This window comes from Limanda limanda, chromosome 16 (genome assembly GCF_963576545.1).
Source record: "Limanda limanda chromosome 16, fLimLim1.1, whole genome shotgun sequence".
Taxonomy (NCBI): domain Eukaryota; kingdom Metazoa; phylum Chordata; class Actinopteri; order Pleuronectiformes; family Pleuronectidae; genus Limanda; species Limanda limanda.
This window is the reverse complement of record NC_083651.1, coordinates 23429056-23445593: the sequence shown is the minus strand read 5'-3', so window position 1 is coordinate 23445593 and position 16538 is coordinate 23429056. Positions and strand designations below refer to the sequence as shown.

Sequence of the window (16538 nt, the reverse complement as noted above, 5' to 3'; positions counted from 1 at the left end):
GCTGTTCACGTCGCGAGCGTTTCATTGTGACATTGATGATTTCTACCAGGAATTTAATTTGAAGCAACCCTTTCTGTCACAGCCTTTCACATTTCCCCTCCACAGATGATTTGATTTATTATTGGAACGATCGGGCTCCTCTTTCTCTGCGCCACCGCAGAAACGTGAGGTTCGTCTGACCACAGACACACACACACACGCACACACACAATCAAGTCTTGTTTATTTGATCTCCTATTTCCATCACTTTGCATCTCAAGATTCTGAAAATGTATAATGCAATACGACATCTTGTAAGGCTAATTTTTTCCACAGGACGATGGAGACTTTCCATTACCATAACATTATATTAACAGTAATAGTTGTGCGTGTGTGTGTGTAGCTGTGGTGAAGTTGCCCAGTGGTTTCTTGGGGTGTGGAGAAAAAAAAGGACGGTTGCTGGAAGTGAACAACAGTCTTCCCAGAAGTCATTGTCTTTAAAGCGGCTCACTTCCCGAGACCCAACCCCGCACTCGCCTCTCTCACAGAAATCCATGCAGCTGTCTGACGTCCCAGCGCAGAGCTGTTGGAAGCATTTTTGGTTATAAAAAATACATTAGAGCGAAGGAAAAATGGGTTGGCAGCAAAAAGGTCATTCTTGCCAGGCACACACTCTCTTTAACAACTCTCTGGGCTACGTGGCATTATAAAACAGGAGACACGTAGTCGAGCAACAGGTACAGGGAATGTATAAACAAGCTTTAGTGATAAAACAACTGAGGTAAAAGACTTAAAGGCTTTGCTGGACATTCAACAGGCATATTTCTACAAGGTTTGAAACCAGATTAAAAACACTTTCACGTATTATTTTATTCCAGATTCACTGATAACCTAACCCTTAATGAAACCAAATACCAGAACTCACTCCAATTGCGTTTTTTTGTCTCCTTTGATTTCAGTCAATAAAAAATTTAATTACAGGACAGGTTGAAACGTATAAACTATTCTGCAGCAAATGTCCTGGATAGTGGAAAATAAAACAACTGGCTGAACAGCCTCGCTGAAAATTCACTAGACCTGAAAATGAGCTAATTACCATCTAATCTTGTGGCCCTATAGAGACGATCGAGACTTTAAACCTCCTGGTCTCGCTAACATGTTCCGTGACGTCCCAAATTATAAGCTTGGTTTCTCAAATTGACTTTATGAGATTCAATAAACTTTGTGCTCTGCAGGTGCTGGAATCCAAAAGACAGTAGAATCATTTGACACCTGAAGGCAACTGATAAATATTCAAAATCTTTCTGTTTTAAAGGCTCCAGAGAGAAGAAAAAAAATGGCCACAAAGATTTTGACACTGTTGATAAAACCTGACAATCAGAAAGATTTTCAGAGTATGTTGCTGGTGTTTATGCTGTGTGCTTTTTTTTTTACAATGCTTCATACAACGAAGGAAGGACAAAACAGGAGTAAAGAATTAGCTCAATAAACTTGGAAAAGTAGCAAGACTCTGATAATAACCAGGCTGGAGACGACTCTCTCCAACAGGAACTACAGACATGTCTCCTTCTTGGCTCTGGAGCTCCGATGTGCGTGACACAGCCCAGCTACTGATTTAATAAAAGGGAAAAGCAAAGTCTTTGAAAATGTGAACAAACTGGCTTCCTTGAAATCGACGAACGGGCCAACAACTGGTAACGATTTATTTGTGGATGTAAATACGTGCCTGTAGTAGTTTGGATTGCAGTGGGGAAAAGACGGTTGGCGTTCTGACTCCCGGCTGTTCTGATTTAACAGAGAAAAATGCCTTTTCAAGATGAAGTGACTGAGATTAACACCGAGCAGAAACTAATCCTTTTGACTTGTTTATCAGGAGGCGCAAAGAAAGTGGCTATTGGAAATAAAACATGTGGTTGATGCTGTTACTACAGTTGTAAACTTCATTGAGACAGCAGCGGTAAATCACAGGCAATCTGTTGGAGGAGCCTGAACAAGCTGATGTGGGCTCACTACACTGTCAGATGTCTCAGACTGGGCTTTAAAACATTGTGTGGCCTGAAATCAGAGATTCGGGAGTCGTGTTAGATGAGAGGAAAGAACATCCCTGAACCAAGCAGTTCACACTGGTTGGGTGATTTGGCGTAAGCCACCGCTGTAACTGCTCTCATGAACCAACCGAATACCGAGCAGCGAGGAGAGAGTCTCTTTGTACATGAGATACACATTCGAGTCAAGGCCCTTCATGAAGAGGCAGCAGCTGCGTCTCTCTTGACGAGTGGAACACATACACCTTTCCACTCCAAAGGAAAAAGACTCCATCTGCTGATCAACTTAACTGATACGCTCCCGTGTCGAAGCCGTGGCATGATGAGTTTTCCAGGCGATTTGAACACTTTGAAGCAGAGGAATCGAAAGAAGCTCACAATCTCCTTTTACATGCAATGTCGACAGTGTCCCCAGTGATGTACAACTTGATGTGCAGCTCATAGACTTGTGGTCTGATGCACTGCAGGTACAGCACTTCATGTCGGTGCCATTACTGACATTTCAATCATCTGTTAGGGAGTTGAACTTCCCAGACACGGAGGTTCTGGCTCAGAGGATGCTGGTTCTCTTAGGATCAACCTACCGTAAATATGGAAACAGACATTCAGAATGATGAAATTCAAGAAGTCAAGATACAGATCCTCTTTCCGTGATAATCCTCTGTCAGAAACTACAGGAACTGAAACAGCATTCTCTAGAGTGCATCCCTCCGCTCAGGCCAGACAATCCCACACAGGTCCATCAGATCCAGATTATTATCTGCATGTGCCCCAAGAACTCAACTTAAAATAAAAACAAAAAATAAGAAAAATCATATATGGCAGGTACCTAAAAGACAAGATAAGAACCTAAATAAGATAATGATAAAAACATAAATAACTTAAAATAAACAAGCTAAGAAGGCATTAGAAAATGTATAGGTATAATAATGTTGATTTAAAATAATAGTGATATAAAAAAGAGTTTTTATTCTGGGTATAGTCAGGAGACCTTTGCTTGATGATCTAAGGCACTTATCAGTAGGGTTGGGTACCGAGAACCGGTTCCAATATGGAACCGGTTCCAATACAACCGATACCTACCCGGACCGAAATGCAACGGAGATTTCGGTGCCTCATTTCGGTACCTGAGCCAATCAAAGCCTGAGGTCTCCGCTCGTCCCGCCTCCTCACACTTCCGCTCCTTCCTACACGGATGTCGGCCGCGGCTGCCCGTGGACAGACTCTTGTCTCCGCGCTGCCCGCGCCCCGCGTGCGTCAGGGCTTCCGTGCAGGTGGTGGGGGGGGAGGATCTCCTCGCGGGACCTCTCCCCTCCGCCGGGCGCATTTCCTCCTTGGCGGTGCGCCGCGACCGGCTCCGGGTCGGCTTGGAAAGGCTCGGGGCGGGAGGAACGAAGACCACGCCGAGAAATGTTTCATAAAAGCGTCCGCATTTTAGGGGGACGAAGGCGGGGGGCCGAAGCCTGTCTGCGACATCCCCAACCGCGGAGACACGGGGGTCTCTGAGTGATGGAAAAGCGACCCTCAGTCTTCATTTGGCTCAGGCACCGGAGTCAGAGTCACGAGTCAGAGTGTGTGTGTTTTGTATTTATTTTTATTTATTTAAGTATAGTGTAAACTTTTGTTAACAGTTCGTATGTTATTCATAGTTTTAAGTTAAAAAGGGTTTTGTATTTATTTATATTTATAATCTACTTTAAACATTTAATATATTTGGCAATAAAAAAAGCCTTTCTTGGTCAAGCATCGTTTTGTGCACTTTTTTGAAAAAAGTATCGGTTCAGGCACCGTTTAGGCACCGGTATCGTTTTAAAAGTATCGGTTAGGAACCGGTATCGGATAAAAACCAAACGATACCCATCCCTACTTATCAGGTATGTATTCAGTTTAGACCGGTTTAGTAAATTCACCACTTGAGAGCAGAGGGGAGAAGACAAAGTGAACTCAGAGTCTTATGGGAGAACTGCCTCATATTCATTCGTACTGGTCCATAACTGCCTGCAGATGTCTTCAACAAAAAATGAAGTGAAATATTTTACTTCTGAGAGCAGCATGAAAGTGAGAAGTGCAAAGTCTGCACACTGACTAACAATTGCTTGAATTGAATATGCAAGGGGACATGTACTGATGGGTCCAAGTTCCATGTAATATTTACTGAGCAATTGACAAAAATGTGGAAAAATGTTATGCTACCATTGCAATGTCACGGCAGTAATCCTGCTGACCAGGAACCAAACAGACACCTAATTAATTGTATAATTTGTTTAACCAGTAGCAACAATCTGGGGTTCTCATATGACCTACTCCTGTTTTCCAAGAGGGGACAAGTTATGTTTATTCTTTTCTTTTCACATTATGTTGTCTTGCTTGCTTGTTTATGGACCTAGTAGATAAAAGTCGATTCCACCACCGTGCATACAAGGCAACAAAGATTGTGGAACAAGGCTGGACTAGACGACAAGGATACATTGACAGGCCGACATAGAGTGGACAGACGTAAAGTGCTCTTACATCCAACTACAAATGAAACGTAGGAGACTTCAAGGAAAAGTGCAAATGAACAAGTTTAATATAAAACATTTCAAACATTTCCTTGCACTAGTGTAGGGCTGCCGCGATTCGTCGACGTCATCGATTACGTCGACGCTGAAAATGCGCCGACGCGTATAAAGTGCGTCGACGCATTTTTTTTTTTAAACCGCTGGGCACATGCCGCCATAGACTATACATGCTGCGGCAGCAGTCGCCCCGGCGCCCTCCCCTCCACGCAGCCGGAGGCTCGGTGTGCGGCCCGCCTCAAGTTGTTGTTTTTTTTTTTTGGGGGGGGGGGGGGGTCCTCGTCCACGGCGCCTCACGGCGTCGCTGGTGCGGGGGCTTCCTTTCACTTGGACCGCGGGGCGGTGTCCGTCGCAGGTGCGGACGGCGGCCCGGCGCGGGTCGGGTCCTACTCGAGTCACCTCAGCTACGGCGCCCGCTGAGGGAAAGCTCCGTTCGCGCGGGGGGGGGGGCCGCTAGACTGAGTCCAGAACATGTGGACATGCTGACATTCTTACCTTACAACACACATGTCTAACTAACGTTTGAGTTTGATTTTGAGCTGGACACCATTGTTTCTTATACTTTAAAAATGTTGCACTTTGTTTAATATGCAGACCTAACTTTTTTATTTTGATAAGGGGTTAAATAGAAACTTTGATATCTTTTTGAGTTGCACTGCTGACTTAACTTATATGCCCTCTTTTTTATTTATTTTTATCACGTTGGAGTTGCTAGTTTAAACCTACAGTTTTGCACTTTAATATTTGATCCTTTCTTTACATTTTGTTTTGTGCTGCATTATACGATGACATACAGTTTGTTGTTGTCAAAATAAAATTAATTGAAATGAATGGTCAATTTGATTTTTTTGGAGGAAAATTAGTCGTTTAGATTAATCGACTAATCGATAAAATAGTCGTCCGATTAGTCAATAGAAAAATAGTCGTTAGTGGCAGCCCTACACTAGTGCTTTTCCCTTTCAGATGAGTGTGTCTTCTCTGATTTGATCTTTTCTCTCCTGGCTTTAAAAACAAGCTTGTGTTTGCATATCTGTAAGAAGTGGTCATAGTCTGGCCCCTCTCGATTCTCTCCACACATCTCACTTTCATCTGCACTTCAGACAAATGGAGGGGAGGTTTCTATTGAGGCAGAGAAGCCGAGTGTACATAGGAGGCAGAATGCAAGAGGAACAAGTCAAGTGCTATGCAAATGGAGGTGGAGAGAGGGATGAGGGAAGGAGGGGAACGTGGCAGTCACTTCAGACACTGTGATGAACTCGTGGAGTGAAGCAGCAGCAGCATTTGTTTTGATTACATAACAGAAATAATTAAGGAAATGGAAAAGAAGACAGAGAACTCTTTGTATCTATAATAAACCAAAATAATGTGTGCGTCTGTATATGCTGCATCCGCTTTTTCTTTGTTTACACATTTGTCTTGTATTATTGTGTTTGAAAAGCAGAAGTCAGTAGGGCCACTCATCATTGGAGCAGTTCATTCTGATTGGAAATTTTGCGCAAACATAAACACGTATAATATACACGTCATCTCTTGTCGTCTTCACGTTGAACCACTTTGTTCAGATCAGTTTTTAAAGCTAAAAAGTCTGGACCAAGTTCTCATAGTTTATTGTTGAATCAGTAAGTTTTGGTTTGTAATTTAGAGAGCGCTGTTAGCATCACCTACACTGGCTGCGTCTACCTATACATTGATTGGGTTGTAGACAGCCTGCCTCTCTCCTCAGCATGTTGTCAATTTGACGGGTATTAGTCTTTGGATTTTTATGCATTCTTCCTCAGACCAAATTACAATTAAATATCTCCTCCTCCTTTTTGCGTCTCTTCTTCTTCCTCTTCTTTTTCTTCTCCTAGTATTTAATAAAGTCACTATTGGTCCAAAAGTCCAAATAACAAACCAGATCGTGGTTCAGTTTGATCTGGACCGAGACCGTCTCTTTGTGTCGGACTCGGTTCAGGACCGTTCTCCGAGGAATCTTTCACACCAGCGCTTTTAGTTTGGACTAAACTGAAACATCAGAGGCTCCCGACCAAACAGAGTAGGAGTGAAAGCGCCCTGATTTTTCGCTATGGGCGCTTTGCTCGCATCCGTCTGTCAATCTTCTTTTGATAATCAAGCAGCAATTCATTAAAATGTGTGTGACTGTGTTTCCACCGTGTCTCTGTGTCACTTCAGTTTGATAATGTGCAGGTGCAGAGGTGTAAATGTGTTTGACTCACCTGCAGTGCTTCCGACCAGAGATCCTACGTTGCTCTCATCTGCCACTGAAAAAAAAGGAACATGTTGAAATGGACATATATGGACATGCAGACACTTTCCACTGCTGTTTGAAATACTCTCTTCTTCTGGCCTTCTACATTTTCCATTTCTTGCCAGCGGTGCAAGTGTACAAAGTGTTTACCCACTATAAAACTTTTTTAATCTCATTGCAATTCTCCCTCCTCCCTCCCTCTGTCTGCATCATTCTCTCATTCTCCAACACACTATCATTCTTTCTGTCTCACTTTACAAGATGCCACAGGAGCTGCTCTTTTTCCCTGTGACGGTAAAGTCAGCTTCACTGCTACTGAAGTCATTTCCCTTCCTCCCTTCTCCCTCACTCCATTTGTCATTCACCCTCCCTCCTCTGCCTGACTCGTCCCATTTCTCTTTTCCTCCTCAGTATGTCTCCTTCACCCCCCGCCCTTTACACTCATGTCTGTTCTTCCACATGTTCACTTTTACTTTAGTTACACTCATCCCATCCAGATGTGTTCTTCTCCCTCTTTACCTCCTTTACTCCTTGTTAAGTTCCCCATTCCTCCTTTTGTTTTCACTCACTTCTAAAGCCACAAAGACACCCAGTGCCAACAAGGAACACATTGACTGGTAGCACTTTGCCAAATACGCACACACACACACAGACCACAAAAACCAAGCAGTAACATGGCTTCTCCCTGCAAATACTTTTTCTAATGTAAACCAAGCCTAAAGTGTAATTCTAGTCTTGTGTGTGTTACTGATGTCACAAGTCTGTGGTGAATCAATATAACTACTTCAGCAGCCCAATAGTTTGTGTGCACGTGTGCCGACTTCAGCAGATCTGTAGAAGCCGCATGTGTGATGCACACAGAGGCATCTCAGAACACACAGGGATGTCATTAGAATCAAAATCAAGATATGTATTTGATGTAGTTAAAAAAACATGTAGTTCTTCTAACTGTATGCTGTCATGAACCTGAGAGAAAACCAGTGAGAACCAGTGAGAACCAGGGCAGAGAGTTCACAATTTGGAACCGATCCTTTTATCTTATTTTAATTATTTGTCTTGTTTAATTGGGCTGTGGTGGAAAATGAAATCAGGACAGATTTAAAAAATAATAATTATGTAACTGACCCACAAATGAAATGCTGAGAATGCAGTCTATGTTTATTTTTATTTTAGTTTTCTCCTTTACACAAACACAGCAGCTAAACTACATGTTGTGGATGTTCACCCAAGCAGTACTAGAAAGGAAGTGATACAACTTTCTTAAAATAAGGTTAATTATCAGCTGTATTTACAGACAATAAGTGCTGGGGGTTTGAAAACAGTAACAGGGCACCTGAGCTATAAGAGAAAAAAGGGACCTGGAAATAAACGTATCCTCAAAGATGGAGGTTCTCCTCTCTAAACTGTTTCTCTGGATATATTACATCTTCATAATTTCACGTAAATCCTGTTCCCCTTCAGTCAGTAGGGGGAAAAAACAACATCTTTTAATAAGCTGTTATTACTGCTGCTTGACAGTTTGACAATGAAATCACGCCCTGACATCCACGCAAACCTAAATTAACTTCACATGACTTTGTCACATATTGGGTGTTAATCAAGTACATACAAGTACAAAGGAGGTGATGTACAGCTCTATAGTCTGTTAGACTCGTGGAATTGGATGTATATGTTATTCAAATCATCTCCTGCTCTTTTGTCTCATTCTCTCTCTGTCTCTCACACACACACACATGCACAGACACACACACATACACACACAGAGCTGGCAGTCGAGCCAGCTTAAGGAGGAGGACCGAGGAAAGTGACATTTGAAACAATAAGCTTTTGTTGTGCTTCTGAATCCACTGTCACATTACACATGAGCACAGCCATAACTACACACAGACACATATTTCCAAAGCCGACTTCCGAACAATCACCGAAATGTCACCAAAGCCTTGCATCCAAATATCAGTTATCAAAGAGCCACAGGTGAGAAGATGACAGGGGGGGGGGGGGGGACAGTGGAATTCCGGCGGCCTCAGAAAGACGCCTTCCTGAACTGGTTTAGCATAATTAACGGCCATAATGGAACTAATTTCAATTCTTGTTACATAAATGGTGACACAGGGTTCCTGCCGGTTTCAGCAAGTTAATTTCTTAAGACCTTGTTAAGACCATAATGAATTAGATTCAAGACCAATGTCAAGTACGACTGATGAAGGAACATCTGATTCAAGGATTTACTTTCACTTCCCCATAATTGAAGATAAGGTGAAGTAGTCTATTAAGGAATATAAACCTTATTCTCTACAGGCAGAGACAGAAGGGATCCTTAGTCTGTCCTACAGGAGCACACTGAGATCAATGAGGATCTTGTAGACGCAAAAAATGTCCCTACAAGGCAAAACAACAATCACTTTCTCCCACAGACTCACGCTCGCTCTCAACTTATACGTCCTCTGTGTCATCTGTCATTTACATCATTCATACTCTGCAATACAAAGCTATTTTTTGATTAAGCAAAAGGGTTGAATTTCTGGCATATGGTTCAAATATTAACACAGTTCAGACTTCAATGTGTGAATTATACCATATAGAGAGTTGAACAATAAAAAAAACTCATGCAACAGGCAGATTGTTTCCCCACCTACATGCGTAGCTGTGCCTGTGTGTCTGTCAGTCTGCATGAGGCCATTGGTGCAGCAGCCATGCATCAGCATCAGATTACTTAAATCATTGTGAGGATAAGATGCGTGCAGCCTCCATGCAGAGCAGATAAAAAGGAAAATATCACCCCACCAGTTTGCTGCTGGTTCTGAGTCGTACCCAGGTCCATGCTCTTGGAGGCCTTAACGTGCTGGAACTGTCGCTGGCTCTGGTTCTGGCTCTGGTTCAGGCTCTGGTTCAGGCTCTGGTTCAGGCTCTGGTTCTGGCTCTGGTTCTGGTTCTGGATCTGGTTCTTGCTGGGAGTCTGGGGCTGAGCCTGGCTCGAGATGTGAGAGTTTCCCCTGGAGCAAATGGATGATACAGACATTACATTAATTTGCTGTTGGTCGAGTCTTGACAAAAAAAAACACTCAGCTTATTCCGTCTTATTTGTTTACTTTCCAGTTCTTGAGATTGTATTTTAATGATAATGAAGTAGAACTTTTTTATTTTTAATGTATTCATTCAATGTGTTCAAACACTTACTGTAAAAACACTCATTAAAACACAAAGTTTCAAAATGTATATAGTACATTACTTATATTTCCTTGCATTTTCCCAAGAACAACAACATATAGAAATAACGCATTTGGCGAAAAAGATGAGTCATTGTTTGTTTTGTGTATAATCCCTGTACATCATTAATTTCTAAAGCACTCTGTTTGCCAACTTTTCTCAACAAAACACACACTAACACAAACCATTCCTGTAGGTACGAGTGTTGTGGAGAGCTCACAAACTCCTCGTGTCCGTACAGCTCCCCCTCGTCCTCCTCGTCCATGTGAGAATAACTCCCATTGGTCACTGAAAAGAAAAACACAGCTGAGGTCATATTCAATCCTTATTGTTTACAGTAAATAACAATAATTGACATTTAAACATCCAGAGACACCTGCATGACTGTTTCTCCACTGCTCATCAATATGCTACACATGTTCTGAACATTCATTAGCAGACAATCATTCTGCACAACGCACGTCCGTCTAAATCTAGTGAGACACTGATGAGCATCTTAAGAGACACTCGCTCTGTTCAGGAGAACTGCTCTGTTCTAGCTCTCTTATTGGCTGGCCTTAGTAACCCTGGGCTTCCTATGGACAGAACATGACACAGCTGAAAAGTTTTATATAAGTATACTGCATCGCGATTTAGCAAAGGTGAAGATCTAGAGAGAGAGAGAGATATGACCTGGAAACAGACGGATGGTGACAATAATTTGGATGAAGAAAAACACTGCAGCCATTCTGTCCTGAATCTGTGGGTCAGAACTCCTTACTACACAAACTGACACAATTACCCACTTTACAGATTACGCTGTGAACCTGATGAACTTGTGAAATTAAATGTTTTAAAATATTTAGAATCTAAAACAATCTCTGACATAATGACGTTTCAGAAATAATACCGTTCCACACTGACTATTCACGTTGACTGGATTCCAATGTAAACAAGACCTGAAGCAGGTTGGTTGTTAAAGTATTCCTACTCTACAAATGATGAGAAAACAAGCCACCAGCAATAAGGAGAATATTAGCAGCACTAGAGAGTAGACATCCAAACTCATATGAACACTTCAGTGACAAAGAGTCTGCAGAATGATAACTAGAGGGAGTGAAGGATGAGAGACAGAGTTCAACAGGGAGGAGATAAGCAGCTGGATGAGGAGACGTATAAGAGAAACCTAAAGAGGGAGAGAAGCTCACAGTCAATGCAGCTGCTCTACATCTGCAGAAGAGGCTGCAGATGCAGAGCAGTGATAGGCGGCTTGATAAACGAGTTTATGACAACTTCATACAAAGACTCACAATAAACCTGCGCAGGATTTACATACAGTCATCACTTCTCAGAGTGAGAAGGTGCCGAGCGACACACACACTGGCCTTATTGCACACAACTCACTGTGTGTCCTCTACGTGCTTGCATCCACACATGTGTGACTGAAAGCTGAGATGTCTGGGGCAGGCAGGCAGGGGGGGGGGGGGGGGGCGGCAGCATCTGAAGATATCGCCTCCTCTCATCTCCATCCCTCCCTCTCACGCTCCCTCCTCACTAATCACCTGCTTTATTTTTCTTCTGCTCCCATTCTTGTAATCTTCTGATATTTGGGCTGTCATTTATCTCTCCTTTCAGATCTCCCATAAATCATTTTATCTCCCACTCAGTTTTGCAGCCGCTTCTCTTTTTTCTTAACTTCCTCCCTCCTCCTCACTGCCAAGCACCTTAATCAGCTGAACTGTCAAAAACACATTCTTCTTTCTCCACACACACACGGATCTGCTCTCCCTGACTCACACTATTTGAAGTGAAAAAGGCATTTGTGGTGTGGATGATAGATCAATAGGAGTTTGCTCCACTAGCAGATATATGAATCTTCTTCTATCGCACTCAACTTTTCCTTCCTGCTGTCTCCCTGTTGTCTGTGTTTGTCTGCAGTGTGCCTCCACCCTTTCTCTCCAAAGCTAAAACACCAAACAAGGATTTCATTTATAAATTCTGCACCCTGTGAAACAGTATTTTAATGAAGTCTATAGAACTGAACTCCGGGTAACTTCAGGAAAAAGACATGCACACATGTCAACTTGATTTGAGAGGTTAAGGTGATGAGCGGCAGCGCTGGTGTCGATGTGCTTTTAACCAAAAACACATGATCTCCACAATGGAATTTAATTTGTCATGTCCTGCCACTGCCTGCTGCGCGTGAACACTCCGGAGATGTTCCTGTATGAGCGGAGAATCGTCTGCTGAATTCTTCTTACGTGAAAGGCAAATTTTTTAGTTCATGTCTGAAAATGGCTTTTGAGTACAGAGCTTCTCCAGAGCCACAGAAGACTTTCAACAACATTCTACAACTGTTTTCAGAGGCTGACTTGAAATAACCATGATGAGTGAAACAGATCTTCACGTGTAAAACCAGTTCTCCTTTAGTGAGTTTAAACTGTGTTAGATCCCCATCGCCAGAATCCAACCTGAATGAACTTAAATAAAAAACAATATGGAATACTGCATAACAGCATAAGCTTGAATACATCTAATGATATCATTTCATTTTTTAGCTTTCAAATTGATGAACTCTTTGCAGAGAGAGAATACAAACAAGCCAAGTGCAAAGTAAGGAGGCGAAAAGTCAGCGAGAGCAAGATCTCGTGGTTGCAAAAGTAATAAGATGCAGAGACGGATAAGAGATAAAGAGAAAGATCTAAAATGCAAAACTAAAACATCTGCATAAATACATATGTAGGGAATAATTAAAATCAATTTATGCTTGTGCCGAAGCACTGAAAAAGATCTCTTCCTTTTAATTTGGACTTCAATTCCAAATTTAAATGGACTCAGCCAGTGAAATAGTTCATTAGGGGAGTAAAACACTGGCAACGACTCTCAGGGCCAGAGGAATGTTCCTACTGTACACAGGCACACACTTAACCTGGGTAACACACACTGATGTGGGTATGCAAATTACACCATTGCTGAATTTGAACAGCAAAGTGTATTCAAGGTCAAAGCTGTTTACCGGATTCAGTGTAAACAAACGGAAAGCAACACTGTTTGATAGTGGCCAAATAAACCTGAATCAACACACACACACACACACAAGCACACAAACACACACACACACACACACACACACACACACACACACACACACACACAATAGTCATAGAAGTATCATTCAATAACAAGCATTCACAAACACACATTTTAACAGGTATGCACAGAGGCAGATATCAACACTGAGGATAACACAACCAAGTAAACAACACACAGGCTACACACATACAGATGATATAAGAGGATAGGGTTTGTGAAGAAGAGCCATATGAGGCACACGTTTTAAAATAACCCTTAATAACAGGCTGAACCCAGAGATAGTACACAAACACAATAACCTTGAGAAGCACATTAAACAAATAAAGAGAGAGAGCGAGAGAGAGGAGGAAAGAGAATGAAGGAAGAACAACAAGAGCAGAATCGTATGGAACTGAAGAAGCAGTTTTGTTTAGGTGTTGTTTTTAGTTTTTAGTTTAGAGACATTGTCCCTGATTGTACGTTTGTAGTTCTTTACTTAACCTATGGCAAAGGACCAGCCCACATCTGAGGCTGTTTAAAGGAAAATAATACAGCAGAAAAATGAGAAGATAGAAGTCAGGGTAGGATCATGTTCTAGATGAGTTTATTTATTTTTATTATTTGGACATTCTATATATATATATTTGAATCAAGATTATCAATGTAGATCAGTGTATTCAAACTTGCTACTGTTTTTTTTTGGAACTTAGGGCAATGGATAAATGAATATTCAAAATGAACAAATAAAAGGAATTATTTAATTAAATAAATAAAAAAATGTGTAGCCCTCTCGCTCGCAGTGATTTTTGTATTCTCCCATTGGCTCACTCTGACATTTTACTGGGGAGCTGGCAGGAAAAGTTAGAAAATAGAAAATAACTGAAGAAAATGGACTCAGACATTAACATACTCACATACTTCAGCTTATATGTCTGAAAGCAATTCAAATGTCACGACTGCGAGTGTCTGCAAACACTTCACTCACCATTAGACCCATAGAGAGTGTTTGTCACAAGGGGGGGGTGGATGGGGCCGTTGGAATGATTGACCAATCCTGTCTGACCGTTCACCGGTCTCATCACCCCCGACACACCAGAGGAGCCGTCGAAGGAGCGATTGGGTGACACGCCGAGTTGCTCCTAAATAACAGAGAGTGGGGGGGGGGACAAGAACAACAAGATTTGATGACACTTTTAAAACATAAGTCATACGGACAGATTAGGGTTTGGCAGCCTACAATCAAAACAGTGATGAAGAAGAAATAACTTGCAAATGTGCTCAAAAACATTGTTTAATAGTTTGGTAAAAAACAATGTTTCTGTTATTCAGCTTTTAAAAATGAATCTTGTTTTTTGTGTAATTGCATGGTATGTGGATTATATATCAACTGAGTGATGAGCAGAGGACTAAGTGGGGCCTGTGTAGTCGACTATTCAAACACAAACAGATGTCAAGACAGTGAATAAGGGAGAGACTCTCAAAAGACAGTGGAGGGTCAAGGTGGAAAAGGGGACCTGGTTTCCCATGGCCCCCGAGGGCTGGGACCATCTTCCACAACGATCACTTTTCTTTGTGTAACTTTGTGTTTGTGTGTCTGAGTGTGTGGCAATGACAGTCACACTGACCCCCCGAGTCCTGGAGGGAAGGGCTCTCTTAGGGCCCTGTAATATTCACACAAAGCATCAGTTCCAGTGTCTCTTTTTTGTGTGTGTACTTCTTTTCGGAATTTAATTTGCATGTATTTGTCATCTGAGTGTGTCGGAAACAGTTCGTGTTCATTAACATGTTTGCATATGGATGTGGTCGCGGTGGCGTGGTTCCGAGCACTTGTGTGTTTGTGTACAGAATAAGCCCTGCGCTCGCACAACAAAGAAGACATAACAGTGCTGTGTGTGTGATAAATCCTCGTTGTCATCTTCCTCTTTAAAATCCCCCCCTCCTCCTCCTCCTCTTTCCCACCCAACAGCCTCTCTCAAATCTCCACCCAGGACAGATCACTCTCGCCTGTTCCCTTGCTGGCTCTCCACCAACACACATCCCATTAACCAGTGTCACAGAGCCATCAGATTACTCCAGAAGACACAAACACATCTTCAGGCTACTGAGGTATGAAAACAACAGCCATCGTTTGTTTTCGTTTTTAATTATTCAAGAGATTCAGTTCGTTTTGACAAAGCAGTTTTTTTATGGGGGGGGGGGGGGGGGGGTATGGTTTGGATAACTGGAGAATTCAAGGAGCTAGTTTTCCGTGTGTCAGCAGCACAACACTTTCCACATCAAACACTGCAGTGTGTCATTTACACAAGTGTTCAGCTCACATAACTCCAGATGATAATGGTGTGTGGTTTCTATCAGGATGCTAACACGTTAAAAGGTTCTGATTGGGTGCGGAATTACTGCTTGGTAGCACTTTGAGGTCAGACATACTTAAGGGTTTTATTACGATATACCACACTAGCCATAACACCCCCAGCCTCCCTGTCCTGCATGTACAGACCATGGCTGTTGCAAAGCCCAGTGAAAGCAGCTCCTGAACCAAAAACCAATTTGTAAATAAAGTTAGAAAACAAACTAATACAGTTTAGCTTGCTGCCCTGTAGCCTTCTGACTGTGATTATTATCAGCAATAATGATGAATAGAGTAATTATCTACAACATCTTCCATCAAAGTTGGAATCTCAGACATTGTGACGGCAGCACTGCTGATGTTCAAGAGCAGCGTCTGAACAAAACCATGGAACCTGCTGAATAAGAGCCACACTTACTTAGCCTGGCGACAAGGGAAGGGGGGGCGTTACTGAATGAAAAGAGCAGCTGGATAAAGTGAGAGACTGAATGAGCGCTGGCTGCAGATAAATACAGTCTGAGGTGAGTCAGAAAGGGGGTAAAGGACAAATACAAGAAAAGGAAGAGAAAGAAAAGATCAAACGAAGGGAAGAATCAGCAGAGTGGTCCACTTGTGAAATGTTAAAAGCATCAATACTGAAGCCCAGAAAAGGCTTTTAAGGTACAGTCTCTCATCTCTCTGCCTTTAACTCCCTCTTTTTTTTTAATCCCATCCTCCACTCGTGAGACAAAGAGGAAGAACATGGATGCAACTTTGATGTTGGCAACAGCTTCAACCATCAAGGTATCAGTGGGGGAAGCCCTGAGCCCTGAAAGCTCCAGAGACACCAGTTTGTTACATGCACTTACCCTAAACCTAATGTAGTCTAATACTAGGAGGAGCGTTCTGACAGTGCATAGCTCCGCCAAGGGTAATGCTCCATCACGCCATGTCGAAGCAGTGTTTCCCTTTCATTATCCAGAATATGGCGGCTCGCCCATGTTCTTATTGGTCCGGCCCCAGTTTCATAACAAACCACAATCATTTATTTACTATTCTAATAACAACATAAGATAATCTTGGTGTTTTGTTCTGCTGCTGCATTGTGTAGCTCTGTGCTCACT

General features: G+C 42.3%; 1 protein-coding gene across 2 annotated transcripts in view; it reads right to left on the bottom strand.

The window, feature by feature from the left end:
• LOC133021483 (partitioning defective 3 homolog B-like) overlaps nt 1-16538 on the bottom strand; it is a 199548-nt gene that overhangs the window by 94245 nt on the left and 88765 nt on the right. For both annotated transcript variants that reach the window (XM_061088344.1, XM_061088345.1), the window contains exons 15-18: nt 14074-14227; nt 10223-10325; nt 9615-9823; nt 6799-6843 (exon numbers count right to left, since the gene is read on the bottom strand). In XM_061088344.1, coding sequence (XP_060944327.1) covers nt 6799-6843; nt 9615-9823; nt 10223-10325; nt 14074-14227 — 511 coding nt within the window. The remainder of the gene's footprint in view (nt 1-6798; nt 6844-9614; nt 9824-10222; nt 10326-14073; nt 14228-16538) is intronic.